This window comes from Scylla paramamosain, chromosome 49 (assembly GCF_035594125.1).
Source record: "Scylla paramamosain isolate STU-SP2022 chromosome 49, ASM3559412v1, whole genome shotgun sequence".
Taxonomy (NCBI): Eukaryota; Metazoa; Arthropoda; class Malacostraca; order Decapoda; family Portunidae; genus Scylla; species Scylla paramamosain.
Window position 1 is genome coordinate 3,212,501 of NC_087199.1, and position 26,462 is coordinate 3,238,962.

Here is a 26,462-nt window from a genome sequence, read left to right on the forward strand (position 1 = left end):
TCAGAAATTTTAGAGGGATCAGAAGTCAGGCGTTCTGTGGCTTCCCTGTGTGAACTGTTTACTTCCTGAAGGGTTGGATGTCGATGAAAAAAAGTAGAAAAGTGCAGGGTGGTATCATCAGCAGAGGAGTGGATAGGACAAAAATGTTTGGTTTAGAAGATTATCAATGAATAATAGGAAGAGAGTGGGTGATGGAACAGAACCCTGTGGAACACCACTGTTAATAGATTTAGAAGAACAGTGACCGTCTACCACAGCAGCAATAAAATGGTCAGAAAGGAAACTTGAGATGAAATTACAGAGAGGAGAGAAGCCGTAGGAGGGTAGTTTTGGAAATCAAAGCTTTGTGCCAGACTCTCTCAAAAGCTTTTGATATGTCCAAGGCAACAGCAAAAGTTTCACCAAAATCTCTAAAAGAGGATGACCAAGACTCAGCAAGGAAAGCCAGAAGATCACCAGTAGAGTGGCCTTGACGGAACCCATACTGGCGATCAGATAGAAGGTTGTGAAGTGATAGATGTTTAAGAATCTTCCTGTTGAGGATAGATTCAAAAACTTTAGATAGGCAGGAAATTAAAGCAATAGGACGGTATTTTGAGGGATTAGAACGGTCACCCTTTTTAGGAACAGACTGAATGTAGGCAAACTTCCAGCAAGAAGGAAAGGTAGATGTTGACAGACAGAGCTGAAAGAGTTTGACTAAGCAAGGTGCAAGCACGGAGGCACAGTTTCGGAGAACAACAGGAGGGACCTCATCAGGTCCATAAGCCTTCCGAGGGTTTAGGCCAGCGAGGGAATGGAAAACATCATTGCGAAGAATTTTAATAGGTGGCATGAAGTAGTCAGAAGGTGGAGGAGAGGGAGGAACAAGCCCTGAATCATCCAAGGTAGAGTTTTTAGCAAAGGTTTGAGCGAAGTGTTCAGCTTTAGAAGTAGATGAGATGGCAGTGGTGCCATCTGGTTGAAATAAAGGAAGGAAAGAAGAAGCAAAGTTATTAGAGATATTTTTGGCGAGGTGCCAGAAGTCACGATGGGAGTTAGATCTTGAAAGATTTTGACACTTTCTGTTAATGAAGAACACACACTTATTTAGGTGATGGTGATGCAGGTTGGCCGGGTTGGACAAAGCCTGTGTTAACTTGTGCTTCACAGGAAATGAACGTGTCAGGCTTGACTATTTTCATTTTTTACGTATATGTACGTATACACACCTTAATTAATATCATGGCCGGGATGGCTACCCCTCCCGTCAACACTCCTAAGCTTGGGACGTAAAGAAAACGAGGGAGAACGGAACTCCACAATTACAATTAACAAAAACACAAACCCACAACCCAACAATAACAGAGATGTCTGGCAATATCACCAAGAGTCCTGGGGGAGTCTTTGGAGGCCGGCGTCCTGGCAGGCGTGGGAATTTCGCCTCAGCCGGCAGGGGTTGAACCAGGAACGAATCGGAGCCGACGGCAGATGAGTGCCAGGTACTGAGGGCAGGCGAGGTCAGCCCACAATCTTCACCGAAGCCTTCCGGAGTGGTAGAGGAGGACAGCTGAATAGAGGTGTAGTCGAGGCCGAATTCTTAAAATGCAATTTTACATTTTTATAGTTTTCATTATACCTTTCTCTATTTGTTTTCGGGATTTTCTCTCTGTTTCCTCTCTGGAGCTGTGCCGCAGACACGACGCATTCTGTATTACAGTGATAAGTAAAAATTATCCACATCCGCAATCACATAATACGGAGCCAAAGTAATCTACAACCACGTCTGCATCCGCAGATATCAATAATTTACCCTCCGCAGTTTATCTGCAACCGCACTTAATGAGAAATACATACCAGCCTCCGCCTCCGCAGGGCTGCACAGTCTAGCCCCTGATATGTCATCAGCAGAAGAAGCAGCAGGACCAGCGTCACTTGTGCCGGCATTAGTAACAGCGGCAACAGCAGGAGTGGTGTACATGTGCATATTTTCAAGGGATGTGGCAATAAACTCATCCTGTTGCCTGTCCCAGGGTAGTGGGCGATGACTGGCGAGGCGTGAGGAAGTCTTGCATGGTTATTCAGACCCGAGGCCTTCACTGTAATTTACGTCAGTGTAATGGTCATTCTTCCATTCATTCAGTCCCACAGATTTCATTTCTCTGTCTATTTCATTCTTCCATTATTCTCACAACCCATTCGGCTCCCACTCTGCCTCCTCTTGTTACCACCCATTCACGCTCATTTTGATTCCTACCAGCCATTCTCATCGCCACACAACTTGCAATCCATTCCTGTCTGTCATTCTCGTGCATCTCTTCCTCCATTTGCTTCCGCTTTCATTCTACTGGTACATCTTCCTTGCTATTCTTGCATCATCCATTCTCTCAAGCCTAATCTTGTACCTAAGTGTGGGTGTAAACTGTTTGTTTACATCGAGACGTTTCAACAGGATCACATTTATCTTATTTCAAAGATTAAATTACTGTCTTCCACTCTGTATCTCTCCATCAAATATATAAAAAACGAAGCAAATATTTATAAAAAAACAGTAAATTAGTAATAAATGGCAGCTTTTGCTATGTCTTTTAATATTTGAAATCAAATAATTTTGTTCTAGAATCGAATACTGCAACCGAAGCAAGAGTTCAAAATTTTGGTTGAAAACCAATTTGTTTGAAAAGGGAGGCGTTCGGTAACCAAGGTTTCACTATGTACACACACACACACACACGCACACACACACACACACACACACACACACACACACACACACACACACATATATATATATATATATATATATATATATATATATATATATATATATATATATATATATATATATATATATATATATATATATATATATGCATGTGTACAGTCATTTCTTTCACAATACAACTCAGAGTTCCAACCACTTCATTCCAGAGCATTGTATGTGAGGAGCCCTGGTGATGAAGCATTGCCATGGCTGCTGCCACTGCTGCCGCCGCGGCAGTGAATTATTCGCGTCTCAAGCTACTGTGCATCTTGGAGGGTCCAGGAGCAGCCGTGCTCTCTCACGCCCTGACACGCGGCACAAACAAGACCGCCGCCGTCACCCTCTTGGACTACCTGACCAGCCTCCCAAACACCTCGAAGGCCAACTATCGCACACTCAGCAACAAGGATAAGAGGAAGGCATTTAACCGTGATGAGGAAAAGCAGATTGCCAATGACCCCTCATGCCAGAGCTTTGATATCACACTGCTCCACAAGAGCATCAGACTGGCCTGTGAAAATGTTGCAGGACTAAGTGAAAAATGCTGGCAGGATGATGCAGTGATGGAGGGCCTGCTCACTAAGATAAAAGATGAGCGTAACAAGGTCGTGCACGAAAGACCTAAGATGACAGATAAAGAGTTCCTGGACAAAGCTGAGGAACTCAAGAACCTCTTCATCAGAGCCCTTCAGGCTGTCAAGGACAAGTACGGAGTCTCTGACGCCGAGACCACAAACATCACTGACATCATAACAAGCCAGATACAAGAAATATGTCAGGCCTTTGATGACAATGTCATCTTACAGATGAGTTTTGAGAAAAAGCTCCATTTGTTTAAGCAAGAGTCAGTAAGTCACCTGAGAGAAATTTACAAACAGTATGAATATTTTGACCCAGTGTCCTTCCTCAGTGAATCCTCAAAACGGGTTCACATCCAGACTGTATTTTCAAAACTTGTCCTTAAACAGCAGCCCAAATCACTTGACATAGACTCGTTAGATATCTTAAAATACCTAACAGCAGAGTCTCAGAGCTCACAGCCCTCGCAGCTGCAGCCCTCACAGCTGCAGCCCTCACAGCCTGTCCAGGACAAAAGGCCACGCCTCGCTGTGGTGAGCGGTGTCGCTGGGAGTGGCAAGACCACCCTGCTCACTTTCATCTTGTCGGAGTGGCTCAAGGAAGAGAGTGACCGCCGCGTCACACACCTGGAGGAGTACGACATTGTACTCAGAATGCTGTGCCGCGACACAGATGCTGAAGATCTGGAGACATTCCTGGGCCTGGTCCTCCCGCCTAGTCTGTCTAGTCTGCCGGTCTTTAACGCGTCCCTCGTGAACTATTTAAAGCACTGTAAAGTGCTCTTCCTCATCGATGGTCTGGATGAGCAGAACAGCACCTCCAAAAAGCTCATCACTAATATTGTGAATACAACCAAATATAACAAAAATTTCTCAATTCTCACCACCTCACGACCAGAGCGAGTGAACCAGTTCTTGGCCCTCACACAAGAAGACTATAAGCAATCGCAGATGTCTATTGAGGGGATTCCTGTCACTAAAAGGATGCAGTTTGCAGAGCAGTACTGCACCTCCACAAACAAGGATAGGGTGAAGGAGTTCATGAGAGAACAAGGCAATAAGACCTTGTTTGAGCTTCCCCTCAACATAATATTTCTGGTTACATTATTTGAAGAGAATCCAAATTTTATTACAAAAAACATAACCCCATCCATCTTGTACACCCACATCCATGAGTGGTGCATAGAGAAGCTGCGCGTCAGAATATCCAAGGACCCCACATGGGGGGAGAAAAAGCCACGGACCCTCAAGATGAGGATAAAAAGAGTGGTGAAAGAGATGTACCAAGTGGCGCTACGAGGCCTGCTGCAAGACAGACTGAACCTCTCAGATGAGGGCACAGAGCAGCTGACAGATTGCTGTGAGAGAGAGGACCTGCCACCCCAACAAGTCCTGGGAGCATTTTTCACTCTGCGGTTGTCCATCACCAACAGAGTATATGAAGAAAACTACTCCATGCCCCATAAAGGAATGCTGGAGTACTTTGCAGCTCGACATATCATGCAGCACCTCCAGGATGGATCCCTCCCAGGATCAGGGGCTATTAGGAGCCTGCTTGAGGCCACCTTTTATGATGAATCCCTCCCAGAACAAGGAGTTTTTAGAAGGTTGCTTCAGGGTGTCTTTCAGCTAATATCTCTACTTCAACTTCATTGTGGATCTCTCCTAGAATCACGAGCTATTGAAAGCCTGCCTCAGGACGCCGCTCAGCCACAGACACGGCCTCTAGATCTTCGGGGCCTACGTAACCTTTTCTGGCATGTGGCAGGCCTCTTGACCACAGAAGAGACACCAAACCGTTCCGAGAACATAAAAGAGGTGATAGATCTGCTGGCAGAGACTGGCGCAGGGTGGGATGAATGGCTGTCACTGGTGGAAGACACGGATTACAATGAAAGCTTCCTGCAGGCCATCGCTCATCATGTCACAGAAAACCCTCCTGATGGCACAGTAAGGATAACAGACAACACATTGGCCAGCGCTGTGGCACTGCTCCCCCGTACTCCCGCAACAACAGTGGAGTTATGGCTGTACAACGAAAAAAAAAATGTGGAGACTGTCCTTGCTATGAGTGATTACCATTGCCGTGAGTTGTGTCTATGGCACCATTACTGGCATCCCGGCAGCATACCTGCCTCAGACACCGTGTTGCGTGCCATACACAGGTAAAGACAAGCCTCCAGATGTGTGTGTGTGTGTGTGTGTGTGTGTGTGTGTGTGTGTAGGAAAATAGTAGTAGTAGTAGTAGTTGTAGCAGTAGTAGTAATAGTAGTTGAAGCAGTAGTAGTAGTAGTTAGAAGCGAAGTGAAGTTTACTATGGAGGTTGGAGTTTCATTTTGAGAGGCCCGGCCCGACCGTAACGCTATTTAAACGCTGTCTCCAGAACTATGCAGCCAATCATAGCGAAATTAGCACCATATGATAGCACAACTCTATCAATTTTATATCATATAGGTTTCATCTCTTCTATTGGGTGAAGTCAAAGGATACCTTGCAAAAAAGTTAAAGGGTGTTGAAAATCGGATTTTGTAAAGCGACCGTCAGTTTTCTGCAATTTTCACCAACTTTCTCTTGCCTCAATGAGACCGGATGCATACCACTGAACGCAGAAGGAAATTTCATATCCAATGGTATACAGCCAAACTTCCCGCAAAGTTTTAAGCTGGTCATTGGAATATAAGGTAAGTGGGCGATTTGCGCGGTGCTTCAAATTGCCTCTAAGTTCTCAACAAAAAAAAAATGATAAATCTCAAATTTTGTAGCTAATTAGATTAATAGAAGTTATAATGAAAGAAACGTGTCAGATTTGCAACACTACTGCGCATGCCCAAAATCCATAATAAAACTTTTTATAAACCGACTGTCCTTTTTCTGCAGTCTCTCTCTCTCTCTCTCTCTCTCTCTCTCTCTCTCTCTCTCTCACTTATTTTTATGTAGGAGAGGCACTGACCAAAGGCAACAAAAACTGAAAAAAAACAAAAAAAAACTGAGGTGCCAGTCCCCGAGCAGGGTTGAAAGTGGTAGTCAAAATTACAGGATAAGTATCTTGAAACCTCCCTCCTGAAAGAGTTCAAGTCATAGGAAGGTGGAAATACAGAAGCAGGCAGGGAGTTCCAAAGTTTACCAGAGAAAGGGATGAATGATTGTGAATACTGGTTAACTCTTACATTAGAAAGGTGGATAGAATAGGGGTGAGAGAAAGAAGAAAGTCTTGTGTAGTGAGGCCACGGGAGGAAGGAAGCATGCAGTTAACAAGATCAGAAGAGGATTAGAATGAAAATAGTGGTACAAGACAGCTAGAGATGCAACATTGCAACGATGAGAAAGAGACTGAAGACAGTCAGATAGGGGAGAGAAGTTGATAAGAGGAAAAACTTTTGATTCCATCCTGTCTAAAAGAGCGGTATGAGTGGAACCTTCTCATATATGTGAAGCATACTCCATACATGGACGGATAAGGCCCCTGTACAGAGTTAGCAGCTGGAAAGGTGAGAAAAACTGGCGGAGACGACTCAGAACGCCTAACTTCATAGAAACTGTTTTAACTGGAGATCAGAAGAGAAGTTTCCAGTTTAGATTATAAGTAAAGGATAGACCGAGGATGTTCAGTATAGAAGAGGGGGACAGTTGAGTGTCAATAAAGAAGAGGGGATAGTTATGTGGAAGACTGTGTCGAGTTAATGGATGGAGGAACTAAGTTTTTGAGGCACTGAACAATACTAAGTTTGCTCTGCCACAATCTGTGGCTTCCCTGTATGAACTGTTTACTTCCTGAAGGGTTGGACGTCGATGAAAAGACGTGGAAAAGTGCAAGGTGGTATCATCAGCGTAGGAGTGGATAGGACAAGAAGTTTGATTTAGATCATTGATGAATAATAGGAAGAGAGTGGGTGACAGGACAGAACCCTGAGGAACACCACTGATTTAGGAGAACAGTGACCAATAGAACACTCAGAAAGGAAACTTGAGATGAAGTTACAGAGAGAAGGATAGAAGCTGTAGGAGGGTAGTCTGGAAATCAAAGCTTTGTGCCAGACTCTATCAAAAGCTTTTGATATGTCCAAGTTTCACCAAAATCTCTAAAAGAGGATGACCAAAATTCAGTAAGGAAAGCCAGATCACCAATAGAGTGGCCTTGATGGAACCCCACGTTGCCAATCATATAGAAGATCGTGAAATGATAGATGTTTAAGAATCTTCCTGTTGAGGATAGATTCAAAAACTTTAGAAAGGCAGAAAATTAAAGCAATAGGACGGTAGTTTGGGGAACTAGAACGGTCACCTTTTTAGGAACAGGCTGAATGTAGGCAAACTTCCAGCAAGAAGGAAAGGTAGATGTTGACAGACAGAGCTGAAAGAGTTTGACTAGGCAAGGCAAGGCATGGAGGTGCAGTTTCAGAAAACAAAAGGAGGGGCCCCATCAGGTCCATAAGCCTTCCGATGGTGTAGGGCATTGGGGGCATGGAAAACAAGTACCTTTTGTGGGCCACCTCTCTATCATGTATAGCACAAGAACAGACTGTGTTAAACCAGACACTATCACCTCTGTCATGCGCTCAACACACAGAGATGGGTCTCTGACACAGAAGAAGTAGTCATTCCAAGGAAAATCTGCAAAATACCTCCTCAGGTCCTCCCAACTAGCAGAGGCAAAGCACCAGAGGCACATCTGCTTTGGGGGATCCTGAGGAGGGATTGGAGCGACAGGACAAGATACAAATACGAGATTGTGATCGGAGAAACCCAATGGAGAAGATTGGGTAATAGCATAAGCAGGATTAGAGGTTAGGAAAAGGTCAAGAATGTTGGGTGTATCCCCCCCCCCAGGTAGTAAGGAATATTAGTAAGGTGTTCCACCAGTTGTTCTAGGTCGTGGAGGATAACAAAGTTAAAGGCTAGTTCACCAGGATGGTCAGTGATAGGAGAGGAAAGCCAAAGCTGGTAGTGAACATTAAAGTCTTCAAGAATGGAGATCTCCACAAAAGGGAAGAGTCAGAATGTGCTCCACTTTGGATGTTATGTATTCAAAGAATTTCTTATAGTCAGAGGAATTAAGTGAGAGGTGTGCAGCAGATAAATTCAGTTTGAGAGTGACTCTGTAGTCTTAGCCAATTGGTGGAAAACTAGGAAAATTCAAGAGCGTGGGCACGAGAGCAGGTCAAGTCGTTGCGCACATAAACACACCATCCAGCTTTGGATTGAAAATGAGGATAGAGAAAGTAGGAGGGAACAGAAAAAGGGCTACTGTCAGTTCCCCGAGACACTTATTGAAATACCCCTTCTACTGATGGATTACCGACAGCTTTGCCCATCAATTGTCTTCCTAAGCGATTTACTAGTAGTAGTAGTAGTAGTAGTAGTAGTAGAAACAGCAGCAGTAGTAGAGTGGTGGTAGTAGTAGTAGTAGTAGTAGTAGTAGTAGTAGTAGTAGTAGTAGTTGTTGTTGTTGTTGTTGTTGTAGTAAATAGAGGTACATAGTAAATAATGGAGACGTTTCGATTTTTATTATAATGATGTTAGGCACTACTATTAGTACTACTACTACTACTACTACTACTACTACTACTACTACTTCTACTACCAGCACTAATATAACTGGTAATAATGATAATGACAATGATGATGATAATAATAATAATAATAATAATAATAATAATAATAATAATAATAATAATAATTATTATTATTACTATTATTATCATTGTTGTAATTATTATTATTATTATTATTACTATTATTATCATTGTTGTAATTATTATTATTAATTATTATTATTATTATTATTATTATTAATGATGAAAATATCAATAAAAACAACAATAACAACAACAACAAGAGCAACAACATCAGCAATAACAGTAACAGTAATGTGATGACAACACCAACAATAATAATCATAATCATAATAATAATAACAAAACAATAATAATAGTAACAGCATATAGTAGTAGAAGAGAGAGAGAGAGAGAGAGAGAGAGAGAGAGAGAGAGAGAGAGAGAGAGAGAGAGAGAGAGAGAGAGAGAGAGAGAGAGTGTGTGTGTGTGTGTGTGTGTGTAATAATTCAAAGTCTCGCCATTACAGGACTTGCCTTGAAGAGTTCATGGGTCACCTGGGTGCTGATTGCGTGGCGCTGCTCCCTGAATGCCTTAACGAGCTGTACTTGGCCGTATCTAGTGATGAGCACGCTGCCAGCCTCCCAGCAGCCCTCACCCGAGTCGCCTCATCTCTGCCTAACCTGTGGAGGCTTGGTGAGTCTGTGGTGCAGTGAACCTTGAAGATTGCTGCACTCCTTGCACCGATATTCATGAAATGGTGTGTGTGTGTGTGTGTGTGTGTGTGTACGCAGGGTTTGAGCTGGTGGTGTCTTTGCAGCCATACACGTCCCTGTGGCGACGGTAACACCAGCATCGGTTCCGTCACCACTGCCTGACATCAGCATGGTGGTCTTAGTCTTGTCTGGTGTGAACAAAAACCTTATGAAGGAAGCGTGTCAAGTGGCAGCGGCTCTCCAGCCTACGGCAGGGTGAGTGTCAGTGTGTCAGTGTAATCTGTATATATATATATATATATATATATATATATATATATATATATATATATATATATATAGATATAGATATAGATATAGATATATAGATAGATATATTAGATAATTTCTAAGATACAGTTGAGGTGAACAGGGACACAACAGAAATTTTTTTCATTAACTGTAGTTGCAACGCTTCAGCTTACGCAGAGGGCATCATCAGGCTAGACAATAAAACATCAGAGAGTAAAACATAAAAACATAAAACATATAAAAACACTAGTAAGGTGTGGGCAAGGCAAAGTGAGGCGCAAAAACGAAACACGGAACAAATAAGTAATGGATAAGTGAAACGAAAAAAAAAAATAAATAAAAATAAATAAATAAAAATAAATAAAATAAATAAAAATAAAGAAAAATGAATAAATAAATAAATAAATAAATAGAAATAAAAAAATACAGATAAGTAAATAGCTATACTGAAGTAAGACAGCCTATAGATGAACACTAATATAGAATAACAATAAAACTAAGGGTGTAGTCATGCCAGACAACGAACCTTGTCTGTTCCAGCTGAAGGAGTGATGAAGACTGACAAGGGATACCGGTGTGTGTGTGTGCGTGTGTGTGTTACTTTGGTTACGGCCTCGGAACCCAAAGCTCCGAACAGAGTTTATAACAGATATAACTATGCTGATGACAATTGATTATTTAATTGAGGTTTGAAGTGTTTAATGTAAGTAGTTTCTCATGTTTTTATGTCTGTTTATGCGTCAGCTTTATGTAATATGTTGAAATCCCTCTCTGAACACGAATGATCGTGTGTATGTGATTTTGTTCTTATTATTGAAAAAGAAGGATGAGCTGTTTCTTTGTACCTTGTGTTCACTGATTCTGTGTGTCAGATTCCTCTTGGTTTCTCCAATATATTGAGCCTTGTAATTCAAACAAGTTAATTCATGAATTATGTTTATAGGTAAGTCCAATAGGAACGCTGTCTTTGAATTAAAAAAAAAGAGGCAATAGTGTACGTATTAGTAAAAATAAAAATTAACTTGGCATCAGGGTAGTGTGCTTTCAGTATGGTAGTGAGTCTCTTTCTAGAAGTATTGCTAAGATGGTCATAGTAAGGTAATTTTATGCATTTCTTTTGTATCGTTAGAGGAAAGCTGACTAAATTTACTTTAAAAAAAAATGTAGATAGTACTATTAATGAGGCTTGGCGGAAACCCGTTATTAAGGAAAAAAAGTCCTTAAAAAGTTAACTTCATGGTCAAAAGCAAACCAGCTAGAAGATAATGTATTGCAACGATATAAGAGCGTTTTGATAGCATTAATCTTAAATAATTGAGGAATAAAAGATAATTAATCCCCAAGCTTGTGAAAGGTTGGTTTGCTATAAACAGCAGTCTGTAGTTGGTTCTTATTGTGAGTCAGTTACATCCAGAATCGGGATAGAGCCATTGTTTTCAGTGTCACAAGTGAATTCAATATTAGGGCGTTTAGAATTTAAATAACTCAGAAATTTAGGGATGTGCTATGAGAGTTTAAATAAAAGGAAGGTGTCATCAACATATCTCCTGTACAACACAGGTTTAAACTCACTAGAGCATTCGTTTAACCACTTGGTTTCTTGATGACTAAGAAAAGCATAAGCAAGAGTAGGGCCAAGGCCACACCGTCAAATTGGACATATAATTTGATATTAAACAAAAAAGGATAGTCTTCAATATCCAAGTCTAATAGGTTAATAAATTGTTTTTAGTATAGTTAAGATAAGTGTCATGCTCCTTAAATAGAGCATTACAAATTATTTGATGAAACCATTCAAATAGTTTGTAACGCCTATGTAGGCATCATATTCACATTGTTTTGGTTTTAGAGTAGCTACGACTTCGTATATTGTCCTTCAGATTTTATTGTTCCTCCCACCTTCCTTGTTCCCACTAATCATGTAAATGAGCTACACCCAACCCTTCATCGCCTCCCGGTAACCTGCTAAGCCGTCACCAACGCAAGCTGCTTCACTGCTACACATCTACGGTGCTTCCTTCAAGCTGCTTTCAGGGTCTCCTTCAAGCTTTTTATGCCAAGCTCATACGACTTCAAGCTCATACTGACGCCATCCCTGTTTCAAGTCTGGACTTTTAAGCTGTCACTAATGCAACTTGACTGCTTTGCTGCTGATCCAGTCGTTCCAAGACTTTGGATTCCTCAGCGGTCAGTCTTCTGCTGCAAACTATGGTGTCTTCTTATGGCCGTCTCTTCACCCAATGCATGCCACTCATCCACCACACTTCCAGCTATTATTGCCATCATGAGTGCTATTTGTAGTGTTATGATTTTTGTAGTGCATTTTTATTTAGCAATTTATTTGGCATAGAAACGCCTTGCTCTTTTGATTTATGACCCTTAAGTGTTGTCCTAGTTTTTTTCTTAGCCTGTGGTTCGCGCTGCTGAATTCACAGCTGGTGAGCGTTTTGTGTTTGGCCACTGTGCTCCTTTTCTGACATCTTTTGCTATGCGAGTTTTGTGATTCGCCAGTGCGTACTCACTTTTCTGACGTCTTTGTTCTGTGAGCCTTGTGATTAGCTATAGTGCATACATCACAGATAAGCGCGTCGTTATTATGTGAATTATGTGCTTCAATGTCCTTGCATCACCCCATATGATTTGTAGGCATGAAAGCATGCCTAGAAGAGTGACCGAGCATTGTGTTGGTGTGGGAACACGTCTACACCCATACCGCCCACATTCCATGGCACGCCTATCCCATGGGGCCTGATGCCATCCTCCAGCCATCTTGCCTATCACCACACAGAAGTGAGGCCAACCCTCACCCTTTGTCCTCTGGACGCCAGCCACGGCCATGACCTGAGCCAGCCCAGCAACCACCGCAGTCCGCATCTGCCCAGCCTTGCTAATGGACACACAGAGTCTATGTCCGTCCTTCCTCGGTGGCGGACATAGGTAGTTGCGTCCACCCAGGCATCAGAGGTCGACGTGCGACCTGCTGGGAAGGGGACCACAAATGTCCCAAAGTCGGACTGCTCTTCTGATAACGAACCTAAGTGCCTTGACACCCGCCTCAACTTTTTTTTTTTCATTAACTTTTGCAACATTTGCGGTCTTAGATCTAATTTTCAAGTTGTAGAACACCACCTCTCCTCTTCTAAACCTCATCCTCTTTTCCTCACTGAGACTCAGGTGTCTGAAGCAACTGACAGTAGCCCCTTTTCTGTTCCCTCCTACTTTCTCTATCCTCATTTTCAATCCAAAGCTGGATGCTGCATTTATGTGTGCAACAACTTAACCTACTATCATGTCCATGCTCTTGAATCTTCTGAGTTTTCCACCATCTGGCTTTGACTACAGAGTCACTCTCAAACTAAATTTATCTGTGCTGTATACCTCTCACCTAACTCCTCTGACTTCTTTGACTCCTTAACTTCCAAAGTGGAGCACATTCTGACTCTCTCCTTTTGCAGAGATCTCCATTATTGGAGACTTCATTGTTCACTACCAGCTTTGGCTTTCCTCTCCCTTTACTGACCATCCTGGTACACTAGCCTTCAACTCCCCTTGTGATTTCTGGCATCTAGCCAAAAATATCTCCAATAACTTTGCTTCTTCTTCTTTCCCTCCTCTACTTCAACCAGATGGCACCACTGCTATCACATCTATTTCTAAAGCTGAACTCTTTGCTCAAACCTTTGCTAAAAGCAAAGGTTTGAGAATCATGGACGATTCTGGGTTTGTTCCTCCCTCTCCTCCACCCTCTGACTACTTCATGCCACCTATTAAAATTCTTCGCAATGATGTTTTCCATGCCCTCGCTGGCCTAAACCCTCGGAAGGCTTATGGACCTGATGGGGTCCCTCCTATTGTTCTCCGAAACTGTGCCTCCGTGCTTGCACCTTGCCTAATCAAACTCTTTCAGCTCTGTCTGTCAACATCTACCTTTCCTTCTTGCTGGAAGTTTGCCTACATTCAACCTGTTCCTAAAAAGGGTGACCGTTCTAATCCCTCAAACTACCGTCCTATTGCTTTAATTTCCTGCTTATCTAAAGTTTTTGAATCTATCCTCAACAGGAAGATTCTTAAACATATATCACTTCACAACCTTCTATCTGATCGCCAGTATGGGTTCTGTCAAGGCTGCTCTGCTGGTGATCTTCTGGCTTTCCTTACTTAGTCTTGGTCATCCTCTTTTAGAGATTTTGGTGAAATTTTGCTGTTGCCTTGGACATATCAAAAGCCTTTGATAGAGTCTGGCACAAAGCTTTGATTTCCAAACTACCCTACTACGGTTTCTATCCTTCTCTCTGTAACTTCATCTCAAGTTTCCTTTCTGACTGTTCTATTGCTGCTGTGGTAGACGGTCACTGTTCTTCTCCTAAATCTATTAACAGTGGTGTTCCTCAGGGTTCTGTCCTGTCACCCACTCTCTTCTTATTATTCATTAATGATCTTCTAAACCAAACTTCTTGTCCTATCCACTCCTACGCTGATGATACCACCCTACGTTTTTCCACGTCTTTTCATAGACATCCAACCCTTCAGGAGATAAACATATCACGCAGGGAAGCCACAGAACGCCTGACTTCTGATCTTTCTAAAATTTCTGATTGCGGCAGAGCAAACTTGGTATTGTTCAATGCCTCAAAAACTCAATTCCTCCATCTATCAACTCGACACAACCTTCCAGACAACTATCCCCTCTTCTTCAGTGACACTCAACTGTCCCCCTCTTCTACACTGAACATCCTCTGTCTGTCCTTTACTAATAATCTGAACTGGAAACTTCACATCTCATCTCTAGCTAAAACAGCTTCTATGAAGTTAGGTGTTCTGAGATGTCTTCGCCAGTTTTTCTCACCCCCCCAGCTGCTAACTCTGTACAAGGGCCTTATCCGTCCATGTATGGAGTATGCTTCACATGTCTGGGGGGGTTCCACTCATACTGCTCTTCTAGACAGGGTGGAATGAAAAGCTTTTCGTCTCATCAACTCCTCTCCTCTAACTGACTGTCTTCAGCCTCTCTCTCACCGCCGCAATGTTGCATATCTAGCTGTCTTCTACCGCTATTTTCATGCTAACTGCTCTTCTGATCTTGCTAACTGCATGCCTCCCCTCCTTCTGCAGCCTCGCTGCACAAGACTTTCTTCTTTCTCTCACCCCTATTCTGTCCACCTCTCTAACGCAAGAGTTAACCAGTATTCTCAGTCATTCATCCCTTTCTCTGGTAAACTCTGGAATTCCCTGCCTGCTTCTGTATTTCCACCTTCCTACGACTTGAATTCCTTCAAGAGGGAGGTTTCAAGACACTTATCCACCAATTTTTGACCACTGCTTTGACCCTTTTATGGGACTGGTATTTCAGTGGGCATTTTTTTTTATTAGATTTTTGTTGCCCTTGGCCAGTATCCTTCCTACATAAAAAAAACCAAGCAGCCTCCCCGACGTGTTTCGCTGGCCAAGAGGGAAGAGATGCAACGCATGCTGAATGAAATGGTAGCGCAGGGAGTGGTGGAGCAGTTGGACAGTCTGTGGTCGTCGCCAGTGGTCCTGGTGAGTAAGAAGGACAGCACCAGGTGCTTCTGTGTGGATTACAAGGCATGAACGACATCACGGTGAAGGACTCCTACCTTCTGCCTGGGATTGATGACACCCTGAATGCCCTGGCTGGACACCCCTGGTTGTCTACCCTGAATCCCAAGTCAGGGTACCACAAAGTCAAAATGGCAGAGGCAGATAAGCAGAAAATGGGCGCTCTCTCTCTCCTGGGAACCGCCACAGCTCCTTATATAATGTCAGTCCCTCCGTGATTGGCCAGCACACTGCTATTCTCCCAACCAATCACCTTCAGTGCCATTTCCAGTCTCTCTGGGCTGCCTCAGCTTGCAGCTCATGCATCATTGCCAATGCCTAACTTCACTATCTGCCTGCACAGTGCTATCAACTTCATTCCCCTGCTGCAACAATATACATATATATATATATATATATATATATATATATATATATATATATATATATATATATATATATATATATATATATATATATATATATATATATATATATATATATATATATATATATATACAAGGTGTCCCATAAGTTTCCATACATATGGTATCATGAACATCATTACTAACATAAATCCAGATGTGTTTGAACATGTTCTTCAGCAGTGAAGGACACGCATTGAATTGTGTTTTCAACACAAAGGAAGTCATGTAGAGCATATTATATAAATAAAAATGTTTTTTTCTGTAGTTCTATAATTTCTTATAATTTTTCCTCTGTATGGAAACTTATGGGATACCAAATATATATATATATATATATATATATATATATATATATATATATATATATATATATATATATATATATATATATATATATATATATATATATATATATATATATATATATATATATATATAAAATGGAAAAAGTAAATGTAAAAAAAAAATAAAATAAAATGAATATAATAAAAATGAAAACAAATAGGTATATATAAAATACGAAAATACAAATACACACACAAAAAAAAAAAAAATAATAATAATAAACATTTGAAATTGTTTTTGTTATTCCTTTCAGATATCTTGACATTGGGTTCCCCCGGGGCAGGATGAAAGCAGCAGAGTGGCGGGACCTGCTTCACCTCCTGGCGGCAGCAGGGGTCAGGGTGAGGAGAGGTGGTGTTGTGATACCAGAGGAAACTATCACAGTGGAGGAGAGGAGGGAGCTGAGGGAACTCGCTGACACTTTGTGGGGGTGTAGGGTGTGGAGGTGAGTGTGTGTGTGTGTGTGTGTGTGTGTGTGTGTGTGTGTGTGTGTGTGTGTGTGTATTTACCTAGTTGTATTGTACGGGGCATGAGCCAAGGTTCATTTTGTCCTGTCTCCATAACCATATTTATCCAGAGTTTGTCTATAAACATGTGTACACTGTTTGCCACAACCACCTCTTCCTTCAGACCATTCCAGATTTCAATAGTTCTATAAGGGAAGCTGTATTTCTTGATGTTGCTTGAACATCCACTCTTCTTTATTTTCTTCCCATGCCCCCTCGTCCATCTCTCTCTCCCTCCTCCATCTGTGGTACAAGGTCATTTCTGTCTATTCTCTCTGTATTGTTTACTAATTTGTACATTGTTATCAGGTCTCCTCTTTCTCTTCTCTCTTGTAGTGTTGGTAATCCCATCTCTTCAAGTCTTTCTTCATAGCTTAAGTCTTTCAATTCTGCTACCATCTTTGTCACACTCCTCTGTATTCTTTCCAGTTTCCATATATCTTTTTTTTTCTATGTGGAGCCCAAACTACTGCTGTGTATTCCAGTTTAGGTTGTATCATGCTTGTTATAATTTTCTCCGTCATTTCCTTATCTAAATAGTTAAGTGCCATCCTAATGTTTGTTAACAAGCTGTATTCCATTTATGTGCCTTTCAGGTGATAGTGTGTCCTGGATCATTACTCGCAAATCTTTTTCTTCATTACTTTTCATTATTATTTCTCCTCCCATTTTGCAATTCCATGAAGGTCTCTTTCTACTTCTTCCTACTTCCAACATGTATTTTCTGGCATTAAATTCTAGTTTCCGTCTTTGGCTCCATGCAATATCTATGTCAATATCCTTTTGTAACTCCTTGTGGTCATTTTCATTCTTTATTATTTTCATTATTTTTGCATCATCAGCAAAAAGGTTTATATAACTATTTAGATCCTCTGTCATATCATTTACATATATTTGGAACATAATAGGTGCCAACACAGATCCTTGCAGTACCCCACTTGTCACTTTGCGCCAACTTGAATTAGTGTCTCTGATTACTGTTCTCATTTCCCTCCCTTGTAAATAATCCTCCATCCATCTCAATGTTGCTCCCTTTAGTCCTCCTTCATGTTCTAAATATTGCACCCATCTATCTTTAATTACAATTTCACAAAGGTTGCTTACAGTACTTGTTAGTGACACTGGTCTGTAATGTAATGGTTTCATTTTATTTCCCACTTTGTATATTGGCACTATGGTAGCTCTTTTCATTCCCTTGGTACTTTTCTTCCCTCAATGAGCTGTTAATTATATCCCATATGGGTTCCTCCATTTGTTTTCTGCATTTTTTAAATATCCATCCATTTACTTGATCTGGTCACATGGCTTTTCTAACATCCAGCGCTTCCAGCAATTTCTAAATTTCTTGTCTCGTTACTTGTATCTCCTGTATTCCCTCGTTCTGTGATACAACTTTTGGTGTCACAAAATCGGTTTCCGTTGTAAACACAATCAATTGAAAACTCATTCATTAGTTCATTCATCTCCTCAGTTGTTTCATAAATTCTTCTTTTTTTTTTTAACTTGTTTATGTCATCCCTATGTTTCATTTTTCCATTTACGTATCTGTAGAAGAGTTTGGGCTCTTCCTTGCATTTTCTTGCTGTGTCACTTTCAAAATTTCTTCTTCCTCTTCTTATTATACCATATTCATATTCATTCCTTGCCTTTGTGTATTCTTCCCTAGTACTTCTGTTCAGCTATCTCATCATTTTCCTCCATGCCATGAGTGGCATTATACCACTCTTGCTTCCAAATCTTCACTTTATAACTTGGCGCAAGCTGTTGCACATCCTCTCTATACTTGCTCAAAGATATCTCATGTTTTTCTTGCACTACTTTACCTTCAAATAAATCTTCCCAGTTAATTTTTCCATAAAATTTATTAAGCTCTGCAAAGTTTGCCTTGGCATAGTTTTATCTCCCATTTCTAAATTGTTCTTTCCTGTACAACACTGTTTCCATTTCCTGTGGTACTATTTCTGTTATCACATGATTGCTTCTTCCCACTGGACTCAGACAACGTACACTTGGTCTACTTTCTGAGGTTTTTGTAAACACTGACCCCAACTGTGATGGTTCTTCTCTACATCTTACAGGTTCGTTCACCCACTGTCTCTCACTCTCATGTGTATCTGCTATTTTCTGCTTCTCTTAGCAGTACTTTCTCATTATCAATTTCTTGCACTCTGTTCCACAATTTATAAGTTAGTGTTAAGTCTGCCCTTTCTCCTCTTTGTTCCAGTGTTGGCAGATTCATTTCCTTTAGCCTGTCTTCACATGTCAATTCTTCCAGTTCAGGAACCATCTTCGTTGCCATCCTGTGTGTCCTTTGTGGTTTTCTGAGACGTTTGTTGTTGTGGGGAGACCACACTGACTCACCACATTCCAGCTGTGGTCTAATAGTGGTGGTAATTGTCTTTCTCATCGTCTCTTTATCCATGTAGTGGAATGCTGTTGCAATATGTCTCACCATTCTATATGTATCCCTGAATGTCTTTTCTACAAGCTTCTCCGACTGCTGACTGTCCTGTACTATCACTCCCGGATCTTTCTCTCCTTGTGCTAAAAGTACATTTCAAATGTCCATTTTGGTCTTTTCACTTTTTTTCCATTTCCATTACATGACATTTTTTCACAATAAATTCCAACTCCCACTTCTTATTCCAGTCTCAGATTTTATTCAAGTCCTCTTGTATAATTTCACAGTCTTTGTTGTTTCTTAAATGTCTTTGTAATTTTGCATCGTCTGCAAACGTGCTGATGTAACTCTTTACTCCTTCAGGCGTGTCATTTATGTAGATCAGGAAAAGTATTGGTGCCACCACTGGCCCTTGTGGTACTCCACTACCTACTTTTCTCCATTTTGTGTTTACACCTGTTACCATCGTTCTCATTTCTCTTTCCTTTAAGTAACTTTCCGTCCAGTTTTTTTACTTCTCCATTTAATCCTCCAATATTTTCTAGCTTCCATGATAGCCTGTTGTGGGGAGCCTTGTCAAAAGGTTTTTCAGATCTAAATACACACAGTCTACTCATCCATCCCTCTCCTTTGTCATATCAGTCACTCTTGAATAAAAGCTCATCAGATTGGTTACACATGATCACTTTTGTCTAAAGCCATACAGTTTTTCTGTTATATATCATGTTTTTTCTAGGAAATCTGTCCACTGCTTCTTGATCACTTTTTCACAGGTCTTACACAGCATGCTGGTCATTGACACTGGTCTGTAGTGTAGTGCTTCTTCTTTCTTTCTACTTTATACACTGGCACTATGTCTGCTCTCTTCCATTCCTTAGGCACTCTTCCAGTTGATAATGAGCACTTCATTTTGTCATATACTGGTTCAATTAATTGTTTCCTGCACTCTTTTAAGATGAAACCTGGTACTCCATCTGGTCCTGTTGCTTTTCTCTCTTCCTGTTCCTCCATCATTTTATAAACTTCTTTGATTACTCTAATTTCCCACATTTGCTTTTTTGTCACTTCGTCTTGTGGTTCTTTAAATTCCGATTCTTCTGTGAAAGCTTGCTGCAACTTTTTGTTTAGCAATTCACTCGTGTCTTTTGGGTCTTCATGTTTCATTTCCATCCTTCAATCTTTCTAGTTTTTCCTTTGGTTTGATTTTTGCGATTATTAATCTGCAGAAGTTGTGGTTCGTCCATGCACTTTTCAACTATATCCTTTTCGCATCCTTTCTTTCCTCTCTCCTTATTTCCACGTGTTCATCTCTTGGTATCCTAAAGTCTTCTTTATTTTTTTTGTTTCAATTTCTTTTAATCTTTATCTATGCTTCATCTCTTTTTTCTTTGCACTTGCACGTCTTGCACTGAGCCACACCTGGACATATTTGTTCACTCCAGCTCATATATTTTCACCAAAATGTCATACTTATCTTGCACATCATTTGCTCTTTTCAGCTTTTCCCAGTCCATTTCTTCATAAAATTTCTGGAGGTCATCTATGTTAGCTTTTCCATAGTTTCTCCCGTTTTCTTTGTATGATTCATCCTCTTCACTGACATCATAATTGGTCTCTATTTGTATCATTACATGGTCACCTTTTCCATGGGGCACACGTGTCTCAATGCTTTAGTTAGGTCCATGCCCCTTGTTAGTATTGTGTCTAGTCTTGCTGGTTCGTCATCTTCCCTATAACTTGTATTTTCAGTCACCCGTTGCATCACTGTGTTTTCCGTAGTCAGCTTCAGCAATCCTTCTCCCCGTGCAGTCTCCCTATAACTTGTGTTTTCAGTCGCCCGTTGCATCACTGTGTTTTCCGTAGTCAGCTTCAGCAATCCTTCTCCCCGTGCAGTCTCGTTTCCACCTGCTTCAGACGTTTCCCGGTTCACTTCTTTGCAGTTGAAGTCACCAACCAATAATACTATTTTATTACTTTTGATTAATTTACTCAAACACTGAATGGTATCTTCTATCATTTTGTCATATTCTTCCTTGCTCCAAGAACTTGTTTTGGGTGGTACACAGGCTGTTATTACCGTCAGTATTTCTCCACTATTACCTTCCAAGTTAACATTCACTATTTCTGCTTTTCCTTCCCCATATTTCACTATTTTTGTCTTTGCCTCTTTTCCTGTCATTATCATTACACCTCCCCTCCTTTATCAAGCCTGTTTCTTCTCCATATATTGTAGTCATTTGTCACTATCTGGTTTTCTTCTTTTTGTTTTGTTTCCGCTAAACACACCACCTTCGGATTCTTTTCTTTTAAATAGTCTTGTAATTCCAGTTTTCTGTCTATCAGTCCATCTATGTTGGTATGCATCACAATAAGTTGTTCGTTTTTACTGTTTCTCTCTATTTTATCTTCATTTATTTCTTTACCTTCATGTACCATTTCTTCACTGTCTTCCAAAACTCTCAAAAACAATGTAGTTTTTTCTTCTTGAGTTCTTGATAAATTTTTTCCTTTAGCCTCTTCATACATTTCTTTCAAACCTTTCTTCCTTTCTTCTTCATTTGTGTTCTTCCTAAAATATATATCCTTGCGATCTTCTACTTCACTTAGTTTGGATGTTCTTTCTAGTATCTGTTCTGCTGCTTGTTGTGATTTTAGTCTTATTTTCACAGGTCTTGCTTTGCCTTCAAGATAAGGCCCCCGTCTAACTACTTCTTCCACTTCCTCAAACTTAGTGTCAACTTCAACGTTAAGTTTCTTCAGCAGATCCTTCACTGTTTTTTTATGCTTCTTTATCTCTTTTCAATTTGTGTGTTTTATTTTTGTCCTTTATTTCATAACTATAACACTTTTCTTCTTATCTGCTGCACTGCTGCATCCCTCACCAGATCTTCATTGTTTTCAGTGACTTTACCACTTTTTTCTACATTTTCATTTTTTTCTTCTAGTTGCTTTTCAATTATTTCCTTGAAGTCAACATTTGCTTTATCATTTTCTTATTTTCCAGTCTTTCACTCCATCCAAGACACCCTGTCTCACCCTCTTCTCACCTTTCACTAACTCTGCTTTCAAATCTTTATTTTTCATTACTTTCTCCATGTTGTTTTGTAATTCCTCATTTTCTTAATATTTTGTTCTCTCACTCTCATCTCCTCAGGTTCTGTTTTCAGCTTGAAAATTTCACCATCTTTTCCTAGATTCTGTTCTAGCTTATGCTGAAGGGATTTTACCATTTCCATCACTACCATCTCCTTCTTCTGCTGTTCTGCCTCACTTTCCACTTTCCTTAACCTCATTTTCAAAAACCCAATCTCACTTTCATTTTGGTCTTTGTCACTAAAACCATCAAAGTTTATTTCATCCCTTGGTGAAAATGAGTCTGGTATTTCATAGGCCATCTTTGTTTTGAAAAATGCCCACATCTTCATCAGACTCATCAAGATAAAAAATCTGGTATTATAGTTATATGTCAAGGTGTGTGTGTGTGTGTGTGTGTTTACGTAGTTGTATAATACAGGGTTCCAGTAGAGCTCCTAGTGTCCCGTCTCCACATCTATATAGATTTATCCAACGTTTCCTTAAATTTGTGCACATTAGGTGCTGTAACAACCTCTTCATTTAGACCATTCCAGATATCCACAGTTCTGTGTGGAAAACTGTACTTCTTGATGTCCCTCAAACACTGACTCTTCCTGATCTTCTTTGAGTGCCCTCTCGTCCATCCAGCTTCATCTTCTCCCAGCAACACCAGGTCCTGTTTGTCTATCTTCTCAGTGCAGTTGAGAAGATAGACATATACATTTTATACATTATTATTAGGTCTTCTCTTTCTCCTCTAACTTGCAAAGTTGGCAGTCCCATTTCCTTCAACCCCTCTTTGTATGTTAGGTCTTTCAGCTCCATTACCATCCTTGCAGCTGCCCTCTGAATTCTTTCCAACTTCTTTATGTCTTTCTTCATATGTGGAGACCACACCACTGCTGCACATTCCAGTCTGGGATGTAGCATAATGGCTATAATTTCTTTCATCACAGTCTTATCCATGCAATGAAATGCTGCCCTAATATTTGTTAACTTCCTGTACGTCGAGCCAAATGTCTCATTTATATGCCGTTCTGGGGTCAGGGTATCTTGAATAACCACTCCTAGGTCTTTTTCCTCCTTGCTCTTCATTATCACTTCCTCCCCCATTTTATAGTCCCATGCAGGTCTTCTTTTACTCTTTCCCAATTCCATCACATGGCATTTCTTAGCATTGAATTCCAATTTCCACTTCTTGCCCCACCCATAAATCTTGTCAATATCTCTTTGCAACTCCATACAATCAATATGGCTCTTTATTACTCTTAACAGTTTTGCATCATCAGCAAACAGATTAATAGGACTGGTCAAACCCTCCTGCATATCACTGATGTATATTTAGAACATAATGGGTGCTAACACTGACCCCTGTGGTACTCCACTTGTTACATTACTCCAACTTGAACAGGTGTCCCTGATCACAGTTCTCATTTCTCTATCCTTTAAGTAGTCTCTCATCCATTTTAGCATTGTCCCTCTCAGTTCTCCTTTATGTTCCATCTTCCACAATAGTCTTTTATGCAGAACTTTATCAAAAGCCTTCTTGATGTTCAAGTACACTGCATCTACCCACCCATCTCTGTTTTGTACTTCATCTATTACTATTGTATAGAAACTTAGTAAATTTGTCACACATGACCTTCCTTTTCTGAAACCAAACTGACAATTTGTTATGACTTTGTTCTCTTCCAAATATTTCACCCACTTTTCCTTGATCACTATTTCACAGATCTTGCCCACAACACTAGTTAGCAACACCGGTCTATAATTTGGTGGCTCAGTCCTTTTTTCTTCTTTGTGTATTGGCACTACATTTGCTCTCTTCCACTCTCTTGGTACTCTTCCCTCTATCAGTGAGCTGTTAATCACATCCCAAATTGGCTCCACCACTTGTTCTCTACATTCCTTTAGTGTCCAACCTGACACTCCATCAGGCCTCATTGGTTTCCTGACATCCAACTTCTCTAACAATTTGCCAATTTCATGTTTTTGCACCAAGACTTCCCACAACCCACACCTCGTTTGGTTCAGTAAATTCCGCTTCCACAATGAACGCAGACCTGAAACTCTCATTCATAATTTCAGTAATCTGTTCCAGTGTTTGATATATCCTTCCTTCCTCTACTATCTTGTCAGTGGTCTCTCTGCTTGTCATCTTTCCATTGATATATCTGTAAAAAAGCTTGGGCTCTTCTTCACATTTCTTTACCCCACACTTTTCAAATTGTTTCTCCTCTCTTCTTATTCTAACATACTCATTCCTTGCCTCCTTATACTGCTCTCTATTATTTTCCTTACTTTGTTTCTTCTGTTTCTTCCAAGCTATATGCTTTCTCTTTTTAGCTTCTGAACATCTGGCATCGTACCAAATATGTGTGTGTGTGTGTGTGTGTGTGTGTGTGTGTGTGTGTGTGTGTGTGTGTGTGTGTGTGTGTAGTCCTTCTAATTACCCTTGACTTCTCCCACACAGGGTCCCTGACGAGTGGTGTTTCCTCACATATAACTATAACACCTGATTTTGATACTGATCAGTCTGATGAATATGAAGAACAAGATTATGATGATGATGATGATGATGATGATGATGATGATGATGATGATGATGACGACGATGAGGAGGAGGAGAAAGAGTAAAAAAAATAATAATAATAATGAATAAAAAAAAAAAAAAAAAAAAAAAAAAAAAATAATAATAATAATAAAAATAGAAAATAAAATAAAATAAATAAATAAATAGATAAAACTGGTATCAGCATTAATATTGAAAGTTGTATGAATGACACAGTATTATAAACTTAGTAATACTGTGTTCATAAGTACTGGCAACAAATTACTATTATTATCATTATTACTAGCATTATTATTATTATTATCATTATTATTATTATTACTCTATTTTTAATATTACTACTACTACTACAATTATCATCATTGTTATTTTGTTATTATATTTCTCATACATTTATATATTCTTGTTTTTTTCTTCCTTTCAAATATTGTTCTTTTAAGTTATAATTAAGAAATGTATGTTTTGAATGTTTATGTTATAGTTAAACTTGAATTTTAAGACTTACAAGAGTTGTTCTATTTAGGTTATAGTTAAAACTTTACTGTAGTTAATCTTATTCAAGAATCAAAAGCAATAATTTGAAGACACTTAAAATACATTTAAGACTCCAGAACTGTGAACATTAGGTAGCCATCCACAGAGCCTTGGGTCTTTAATAATTAAATAACTTATCAACCAAGTAAGTAACTAGCTAATTAACTACTAACTAACTAATTTAACTAACAGTGCAACAATATAACCAAGTAACAAACTAACTAAGCAAACAATTACCTAACAAACTAACTGCTCCATGCTGTGAGTGGCTTGTTTCTGCTCCTCAGCCTACAGTCACAAGGCCTCAAGGCTCCACAACTGTGAGCACTAGGCAGCCATCCACAGAGCCTCGAGTCTTTTCCTCCACACTGTGAGTGGCTTGTTTCTGCCCCTCAGCCTACAGTCGCAAGGCTTTAACGCTAGAGAGTTCAGACTCCCAGGCTGCCGCTGGAAGACCTTTAGTGTTGTGCTTCCGGGCGGTGGTGCCGAGACCCTTCGTCTCGACGCTTGTCACTTCTGGACACTTTTAAAAAGAACGAGTGTTTCGTGTGTTTGGGATGAACTGCTGCCATTGTCGTTGTCTTTACTGTTGTTATCATTGTTAGCTGCAATTGTAACACACTTTGTATTGTTTCCTGTAAGGCTTTGACTGCATGGTGTACTCAAAGAAAACATCACTAATGCCATGTGGCGCCACTCGAATACGTAGCGAGCCGAAGAGGGAAGGAAGAAGGCGGAGGCCTACCCAGGTGAGCGGTTCCCGCCACGAACAACTTACACGTCAATTTCTTGCAAAATAAAAGCAAACACAGCATATGTGTATAGAATATGTTGACATAATTAATTGAACTATCAAATCCCAAAGTATGTAACTCAACTCACGGGACACCCTGCATGTTTTGTAAATCTTGGTCGTGCAGATCCGCACCCTGTACTTTGTTTAGTAGAGCATTTTCTGTCATTTAGCTGCAGGTTGTTTGTTCCTCCCCTGTAGAGAACGGGTGATGCTGGTGTGTAGCCACAGGCTAACTCTGCCCCTCCAACAAAGGTTTTACCTTCCCTGCACACCTTCAGACTAGGTGTTCCATTCACTGTTCTTGCAGCACAGGGCATCCCATTCCTTCACTTTGTTTTATTTCTTCCTCGGTCATGACGGAGATGTCTT

At 40.3% G+C, this 26,462-nt stretch overlaps 2 protein-coding genes across 7 annotated transcripts in view; one reads left to right on the forward strand and one right to left on the reverse strand.

Annotated features, from left to right (window-relative positions):
* Positions 1–25,161, forward strand: part of LOC135095535 (uncharacterized) — a 27,031-nt gene extending 1,870 nt beyond the window's left edge. For 2 of the 3 annotated variants that reach the window (XM_063996414.1, XM_063996415.1), the window contains exons 2-6: positions 2,911–5,486; positions 9,403–9,569; positions 9,694–9,844; positions 16,463–16,654; positions 24,665–25,161. In XM_063996414.1, coding sequence (XP_063852484.1) covers positions 2,950–5,486; positions 9,403–9,569; positions 9,694–9,844; positions 16,463–16,654; positions 24,665–24,710 — 3,093 coding nt within the window. In that variant the 5' untranslated portion in view covers positions 2,911–2,949 and the 3' untranslated portion in view covers positions 24,711–25,161. Of the gene's footprint in view, positions 1–2,910; positions 5,487–9,402; positions 9,570–9,693; positions 9,845–10,420; positions 10,551–16,462; positions 16,655–24,664 lie in introns of those variants that run through there. The other variant, XM_063996416.1, reaches the window with a different exon arrangement.
* The window catches only part of LOC135095536 (zinc finger protein 12-like), a 42,184-nt gene that overhangs the window by 4,019 nt on the left and 11,703 nt on the right, over positions 1–26,462 (reverse strand). The window contains exons 1-2 of one of the 4 annotated variants that reach the window (XR_010264422.1): positions 10,407–10,455; positions 9,410–9,556 (exon numbers count right to left, since the gene is read on the reverse strand). The exons of 2 other annotated variants lie outside the window; for them this stretch is intronic. The gene's annotated coding sequence lies outside the window, so the exon portion shown is untranslated. Of the gene's footprint in view, positions 1–9,409; positions 9,557–10,406; positions 10,456–26,462 lie in introns of those variants that run through there. One more of the 4 variants, XR_010264421.1, reaches the window with a different exon arrangement.